The sequence below is a fragment of the Hordeum vulgare genome, chromosome 2H (genome assembly GCF_904849725.1).
Source record: "Hordeum vulgare subsp. vulgare chromosome 2H, MorexV3_pseudomolecules_assembly, whole genome shotgun sequence".
NCBI lineage: Eukaryota > Viridiplantae > Streptophyta > Magnoliopsida > Poales > Poaceae > Hordeum > Hordeum vulgare.
In genome coordinates this window covers 383,609,190-383,617,635 of record NC_058519.1, presented here as the reverse complement: position 1 = coordinate 383,617,635, position 8,446 = coordinate 383,609,190, and the positions used below count along the sequence as shown (strand labels likewise).

General features: G+C 46.4%; 1 protein-coding gene across 1 annotated transcript; it reads right to left on the bottom strand.

The window, feature by feature from the left end:
- Window positions 1–724: 724 nt before the first annotated feature.
- Window positions 725–4,885, bottom strand: LOC123426369 (sugar transport protein MST3). Its single transcript, XM_045110180.1, has 3 exons — window positions 4,322–4,885; window positions 3,870–4,192; window positions 725–2,083 (listed from the first exon to the last, which is right to left on the bottom strand). The coding sequence occupies exons 1-3, from the start codon at window positions 4,452–4,454 to the stop codon at window positions 986–988; spliced, it is 1,554 nt and encodes a 517-aa protein (XP_044966115.1). The 5' UTR covers window positions 4,455–4,885; the 3' UTR covers window positions 725–985.
- Window positions 4,886–8,446: the final 3,561 nt, after the last annotated feature.

Below are 8,446 nucleotides of genomic sequence, written 5' to 3'. Positions count from 1 at the left end.
ACCCGCCTCACATGGACATGACAGAGCCGGATGGGCTCCGTTTAAGATTTACGTTCAACATGCATGCAATTCTATGGATTTGAGGACTCTGAATTGAGGTGTCTCGTTGTAAAAATGATTATTTGAGATATGAGAGCATCTATAGCGGGGCGCCTCAAACCACCTCTCTTATGTCCACGGGCGCGCGTGGTTAGTGTCCGAACATGAAAGAGAGAACGAAAAAGATGACCCAACCGGACCCCTTATATCATCCATATATGTGTCGGTTGTCCACGAACCCTCGTATTGACGATAAATGTAGAGAGGATATGAGGGCTCGCGGACGCGTCCGAGCAGTCCGTCACGTAGGACACGGCCCCACTCGGACCAATTTTTTTCTTTATTTGTTATTTTCTTTCTGTGCTTTTATCTCCATCAATTATGTATAAGTGATTAAACATATGAGAAAGAAAATAAAAAATATGACTGGATAAACTGATGTATATGAGATTTAAAACGGACATATCCAATTACTGACCGAAGGCATCCACGGAGTGTTCGGGAGGTTATATTTGCTTCGTCTGTTTGTAAATGCTGTGAGCGCATTCGAGTGGCCAGATTTGCATCACAGATGCTCTTAACGCCTTTGCCTTTTGTACCGGAACTATTTTGGCTCGTGGTTAACTGAAACATGGGTGTTGCGAATGGAACACTTGATCCGTGTCAAGAAACAAGATACTCCCTCTGTAAACTAATATAAACGTGTTTAGGTAATTAAAATAGTGATCTGAACGTACGGAGGGAGTATTTTTTTTACACCGACAACAATGATGATTGACGGTACCATCTTAATTAATGCAAGAATTAATCTTGGAGCACAAACGGAAGCACACGGTTTGACCTAAGCATCTAGTACGAGGACAAACAAGGCAGGCATCGAAGAAAGAAAGAAGAAGAGCAATTAATGTACACGACGGAGGGAGCAGAGCAGGTAGGGAATGGGAATCTATGCGATGGCGGCGCCCTTGCCATTGTTTGCGCCGACGTGGACGTCGGCGTCTCCGATGTACCTGCGCCAGAACCAGTGTCCCTTCCATACGAGCACCATCTCCTCGATGGGCACGTTCTTGGTCTCCGGCAGGAAGAGCGCGATGAAGACGGTCATGATCACCACCCAGCCGGCGAAGAAGTAGAAGAGGCCGAACTTCATGTGGCAGAGCATGGTGAGGAATGCCTGCGCGATGACGAAGGTGAAGAGCATGTTGACGGAGACGTTGATGCTCTGCCCCGCCGGCCTGATCTCCAGCGGGAAGATCTCGCTGGGCACCAGCCATCCCAGGGGCCCCCACGACCACGCGAACCCGGCCACGTAGAGGCAGATGAAGAGCACCACCGCCGCCGCGTACCCCTTGGGCATCTCCCCGACGCCGCTCGTCCCGAACTTGACGGCGATGAGGGTGCCGACCACCAGCTGGCTCAGCAGCATCTGCGTGCCGCCCTGCAGGAACAGCTTCCGGCGCCCCAGCCGGTCGACGGTGAAGACGGACACGAGCGTGGCGAAGACGTTGACCAGGCCCGTGATGACGGCCGACATGAGCGACGCGTCGCCCTTGAACCCCAGCGTCTCGAACAGCACCGGCGCGTAGAACATGATGACGTTGATGCCCGTCAGCTGCTGGAAGAAGGGGATCATGATGGCCATGGTCAGCTGGGGACGGTACTTGCGCTGCAGGATGTTGCGCCACGGGTGCTGCACCAGCTTGGACTCCTCGCTCGCCACCACCAGGTCCGCGTACTCCTCGCTGATGTCCACGTCGTTGCCGCGGATGCGGTTGAGCATGCGGCGGGCAGCCTCAGGGTGGCCACGCTCGATGAGGGAGTTGGGGGTGTCGGGGAGGAAGAGGGAGCCCAGGGTGATGATGCCCGCGGGGACGGCAGCCAGGGCAAGGCTGATGCGCCACCCGTACCCGGCCTTGATCTTGTTGGTGCCGTAGTTGATGAGCGCCGCAGCAAGGATGCCGATGGTGATCATCAGCTGGAAACCGATGTTGAGCATGCCACGGAGACGCGCAGGCGCCATCTCCGACAGGTACACCGGCACAGACTGCATGCATCAAACGACCAATGTTAGACCAAATTAATACAGTTCTTTTTTCCTTTCCTTTCCTTTTATTACTCTTCATTAGAATAAATTAAATTTATTAAATGCAGAAAGTAATTAATAACATGACACTTCATTAGACAGACATGTTGGAGATACATTGCTATCAGAATAAATTAAATTGCAACAGTAGGAGTGTTTACTCTTCCTATGTTTTGTCTGCGTTGCTTTTGGTACGTTTTTCCTTGCTTCTTCCTCACATGACCATTGCTCTGAAAACGATGCCGTTGATCTAACGGAGTCAAAGTCTTGGGAGGACTATAGAAAGCAATGGCCCGTGGAAAATGCCAACTTGCGTACTACCACAATTCTCACAATTTTTTTGAAAGAAAATTCTCGCAATTTTATATCATACTTATTCTGTATCTAAATAATTATCTAATTTTTTAAACTATTCAACTATAATTATTTAGATGCAATACTACAAGGACGTCCACGAATCTCTTTCCGTGGTTCCTACTTGCTTGTGATGCTCTTTTTTCGTACTGTACATATTTCTTTTGGAAGAGTAGTAGATGCAAGGCAAGGAAGGTTTAATCAGTTTCACATGCATCAACACCGCATGCACGTGAATCCTCGGATGGACTTGCACAGTTGCACCCCCATCTACAGCTAGTCGGCCGGCCCAACGAATTGAACCAGTACACGAGTACCAGCTACTAAAATGAATACTACTCCCTCTGACTAGTTTTCCTTAACTACAAGTATTTAGATATAAAAAATACTATTAATAAAGTATACTTTCAAGTTTCATTAGCTCATCGTAGTTTAATGGAAGATTTAATATGTACACGAGATCAATCAGGATACGTACGTAGTAGCATTAGCAGAAGTGCTAAATTTTTTTCTAATAAACTTAGCAGAAATGCTAGTTTAGTGCATTATATACATTTCTGAAGGATAGTAGCTAAAAAGAGTCAAAATTAGCAGCTGGTACATATACAGATTTGGTCAAGGAAGCAAGTAATCAAATGAAGCAAAACAGCAAAGCGGTCGTCAACATCTTGCAAGTAAACATCACCTACGCTAAGCTTGGACTTTGGGGAGCATCAAAGTGGGCCCCTTTTCCCCTTGCTTGAGGGTGAGATACCAATTAATTAATTGAATTTTATTAGTATTTGCTAGATAAAATAGCCTGCTAGCTTGGACTTTGCACATGCACGGTGGTTGCAACTTCCTATAAATTAGAATCTCGCTATCTTTTGAAAACTCTTCCATTGATGTATTTGATGGATACCTTGGACACGCATGATCAGAAGAATCACTGCATATTTCTCTCTCGTCTCATTAGATGGCTCGACATCGATGGATATGAGGATGACATGTACCAGTAGTAGTATATAGCTGTAAATTCATTTCATTTTGCCGGCTACTGTTGTCTACTTAATTTGTGTACGCTACTTTCTGAAGAGTTTATTAACAAAATTATACTCCCTTCGTCATAAAATAATTGTCTCAACTTTATACTAGCTCTAGTATTAAGTTGTAATAAGGTTAAGACACTTATTTCGGAACGGAGAGAGTACTACTTAAGTTATGTATTGGCGCGCGATTGATCCAACTAAAAAAACAGTATGGTCGGCGGTTGAACTTGGAGTAGTACGTACGTAGTATACGCGTACATCACATGGGCTGCCTTTGACGTTAATTACAACGAGGACATAAGCTGGCCACAGAGACCTTGGAAAATACGTAGAAATGAACGAGCTAACGGAGTATTATAGGTTACCTGATTGGCGAAACCGACGCCGACACCGAGGAGGATGCGCCCGACGATGAGCATGGCGATGTTCTCCGCGGCCCCGTTGAGCGCGGCGCCGATGAGGAAGGTGAGCCCTCCGGTGAACATGGACCACTTGCGACCCACCGCGCGTGTGACGGTGGCGGCGAAGAAGGAGGAGACGAGCGCCGCCAGGTAGAGGGAGGAGGTGAAGGTCTGGAGCAGCTGGTTGTCGTACTTGCAGTACTGGTTGGCGGAGTCCTTCATCTGCTTCCGGTGGTACACCTCCGGGAAGAACTTCTTCAGGAAAGGGTTCATGGACGTCACACCCCCTGTTCGTACGTACGTACATCGAGAACGAATCAAACGACGTATTGTCGGTCAGCAATCTCGCTTGACGAGTAGATTAGAGTAGAGGATGTGCATGCGTGGGTGATCCATCATCCATGTACATAACATACCAGAGATGCCGATATCATATCCGAAGATGAGGCCTCCTGTGGCCGCGACCACGCAGGTGAAGAAGACGAAGAGGGTGAGCCTGCCGGGGTAGTCCTTGCCGCCGGACGTGTTCACGACGGCGCCGCCGGCCATGGTTGGTCGGCCGGTAAGAACTCAGAGCACTAGAATGATTAAGCAGCAGGCTCAAAACCTGATGATCAAGGCACGTATGGGATGTGGTGAGAGGACGGGGAGGCTCAAGCCCCTTATATAGAATTTTGCTTGGGTAATGCTACTAGCTAGTAGCTAGCTAACAGCTAGATTGCGCTGTGTGTAATGTGTATGGTTGCAAGTAGTAGGGCAAGCAGGTCAACGGTTGAGGTGGTGGTCAAAATTGGGACTAGATAGATAGGAGATGGAGGCAAATATGAATGCTGAGTTGGAAGAATTATCTTAATCCCGCGCGCTGGCCGGCCGTCATGCGGCTGTCAAGTTGGTTGCCAGGTTTTGACTTGATCGATATGATTCCATCCAGCACCGGTGGTTCAAACTCATTCGTCTCCCGGCCCAGGGAGTAGTGCGCGAGTTGTGTTGATCGATTGAGGGTCGAATAGTTAATCTAATGCAAGTCCAGAGAATCTGCTGAGTTGCAATCTGAAACAAATCATGCATATTCATATTGTTTCCCACGCGGAAATATAATATGTCAGCTGCTATGATTCAGCAAACCTTGGCACCCAGATACGGACGCCATCCGGTTGTCACAGCATCTACAGCCGGATTCTTCATGCCTTCTTTAATCGTTTGCATACGCATCTCGACCATTGACCGGTCACAAAATATCGACCTAACTGATCTTCTTAAACGGATCTCAAACGATCGGGCTAACCGACACCTTTCATATCCAGCCTAAATATGAGGCGAATATGAAGGAGCCCGGGCGCGTTCGGGCACGTCCGCCTGATCCGCATGGACCCGCATCGACCGTACATATATTCGTCATTTTCCGTTCGTCGGATCAAATCCTAGCTACTTCACTCCACTCTCCTCCATCGACTCGGGGGGGCGTCCCCTGCGGAGTGGAGGAGGCAATAACGGTTCACTTTGCACTTCGTCGCTCCCGCGAGGACATCGCATGGCCGACGACACGATCTGTCCGTCACGACTTCATAGCGTCCACTCAAAGGGCGCTCAGTTCCTCTGTAGTGGGGTCATCAAGGTCCCGGTGGGCGGAATCATGAACCGGTCCGATGGACTTCCAGTCCCATCAGGAACGGCTGACCGTCGTGGGAAGAAGAGGATAAGGGTCGCCGAGGCCTATCTCGCGGAAGAAATGACGGAGGCGGAGGCGGCTGATGCGGCGGAGTGGGAGCGCAGAGGAAGAAGCCATCCGCGCCCGCATTTTGAAGAAACGGTAGCGGAGGAATATGCGCGCCCTCGTCCGCAAGCAGAATCGCGCGATCTGTGAAATAGTTGAATTGCCATCAAAGGAGGTGTAGGAGGTGAGCGACGACGGCACAACTCCCGTGACGAGCAAATTCGTCTGGACCTGTACTGCGTCTTTAGCCGATACTTTGGCGAGAAGGACGGCAAAGGCTCGGGGAAAGGCAAGGACAGTCGTGGCTCATGTCCATTATAACCAAACATGTTAAATTTTGATAGTCCGATAACATATTTGTAGTGATGGAGTGGTCGGACGATGTGTGTAAATACATCGACGTAGTTGTATAGTTTATACGGATTTAAGATATGAGATTTAAGTTGTTTTATAAAATGCATTATTTAAGATGTGATCCGCCAGTGTCCCTGAATACGTCCGGACGCGTCCACGGGAGTAGATGCTCTTTAAGTAGATTTTTCTGTGCTTTCTATTTTTCAGAGAAAAACCCAGCGAGTAGCTTTTCGTGGGAGAATATTCTACAAGAAACTGGCGGTTTCCTCGTGATGGTGAGTCATGAGCAAATCTTTTTGGCTGCTTTACTGCACGCATGGACCATGAATTCGGACCCTAAAGTTGATCCAACGATTTCATTCAAGGGTATCTCGTGTGCTCCCTCTTATTCTTATCCCTGTGATGGATGGATGGTCAGTATATCGATCGATCATGCTGTTCCTTTCTCCAGAGGTGCATATAATACAAGAACTAAGAAGTAATTAAACGAATGGAAGCTTCCTCATTTCGGATCATTCGATAGACCCCAAATGTATATAACGTAACCGAAGGGGCGATGACTCGATGTTGATATACAAGTCGGCCGCTGCGCTAACTAGCTGCCGAGCCTGACAAAACCAACGGCTCCTTCGTCTTGTTCAGTTCAGAGATACTTGCAAATAATTAAGACAAGTGCATACGCAACTCTGCCCTAGCACTGCTGACAAGAAGAATTTCGCGCGCAATTGTTTACTGCCTGCGCACATGCTTAACAACCGGTTGGATGCATGATTAGCTGCACGAATCACGGAGCACGATTACTTTTTTTTTCTCTGACGGAGATGGAAGAGAAGACTCTCCGGGTCCGGGTGCACGTGCTGCCTGTGAAGCATTGGCTGTGTGCTCCACCGCGTTACAGATGTGCAATGGGGAGAAGGAAATATATGTATCTGGATATGGATGGATCGTTGACTTTGTACTACAGTAGTACTCCATTCGTTCCTAAATATAAGTCTTTTAAGCGATTTCATTAAGGGACTACATACAGAGCAAAATGAATGAATCTACATTTTAAAGTATGTCTATATACATCCATATGTAGTCCTCTAGTGAAATCTCTAAAAAGACTTATATTATCGAACGGAGGGAGTATTTGCAAAGGCAACGGCTATTTCTTTTTTTTTGTAGAGTACAGTAATGTGGATAAGAAGAAGAATACCCAGTCTGCTCGTTAGTCATGCCTGCATGCGTATGGCCGTAGAAACGGAAAGATGGATTATGTATCACTTGTCTGCACGCCGCCGCTATCCGTTGGAACAGAGACCGAGCTAGGTTAGCCTCGTTGGTTACTTATATAATCTGCAGACTGCTAAGCCGCGCAATCCGCAGACTTGTGGCCCTTCATCCACATGCATCCTAGTTTGTTCAGCATACGCAAGCTCTCCATATGTCATGCAGTGTATAGCAATAGTTGTATGTACAGCTGATGAACCATGCACTTGCCGTCTTGATGCGCGATAGGGACATGGAGAGACTAGTTTTTCCTCTTCTCCTGAGCAAGGTTGCTGGTTGAAACAAGGTACTGTAGCAGACAAGGAGCACGGAGGCAGAAACCGGGAAAATATCATCAAACCACTCTTGAATTGTCAAACGCACGCGTCTGCAGATTAAGGCATGTCACTGTCGGTCAAGTCTTTGCTACTCCTGTGCCGCTCTTCTTTCTTCCTTTCTTTCACACCCACGCTGACCGCTGACTACGGAAACCACGCTAGCTACCAACCTACTCTTCTTCTATCCAAACTGCTGCTGCTTCCTACGAAGCCATCGATGAAAGTTGCAGATCGTCCGGAACGGCAGAAGGAGCTGCTGCAACAGGTCGATTATAAATGGGCTGGCCCATTTAGCGGGGTGCAGCGTCCCAGTTTTGAGAACCTTTTTCAAATGTTTTTTCCCAGTTTCACGAAACTTCTACAAGGTTTTCTGAACCAGTTTTTCTCTTTTTTATTTTTCTTATTCTTTTCCTTTTTTTCCTTTTTGTTTCTGTTTCAGGAAATGCTTTGGGCTTTTAAAAAATGTTTTTGGATTTTCAAAAAATGTTCTAGATTTTAATAAATTTTTCAATTTTTCTAAAAATTGTTCTCGGTTTTCAAATTTGTTTTCAGTTTCAAAATATGTTCTTAAGATTTTAAAAATGTTTGTGATTTAAAAAATTGTCCGCGCGTCCAAATTTGTCCGGGTTTTTTCTTAATTTTCTTTGTTTCAAAATTTTGTTCTCAAGACTAAAAAAATATTCGTGCTTGAAAATTGTTCGCGCTTTCATATTTGTTCAGGATTTTCAAAATTGTTCTCAGTTTCAAATTTTGTTCTCATGATTCAAAAAATATTTGAGTATTAAAAAATTGTTCGCACTTTTAAATTTGTTCAGGGTTTTTAAAAATTGTTCTTAGTTTTAAAAAAACTTAAGATTTAAAAAATGTGCGTGCTTCCAAATTTC

Coding starts and splice junctions, on each gene's coding strand:
- LOC123426369 (XM_045110180.1), bottom strand. CDS start 4,454: ATGGCCGGCGGCGCCGTCGTGAACACGTCCGGCGGCAAGGACTACCCC. Junction 4,193..4,321: donor ATATGATATCGGCATCTCTG/GTATGTTATGTA, acceptor ACGTACGAACAG/GGGGTGTGACGTCCATGAAC. Junction 2,084..3,869: donor GCGTCGGTTTCGCCAATCAG/GTAACCTATAAT, acceptor TGATGCATGCAG/TCTGTGCCGGTGTACCTGTC.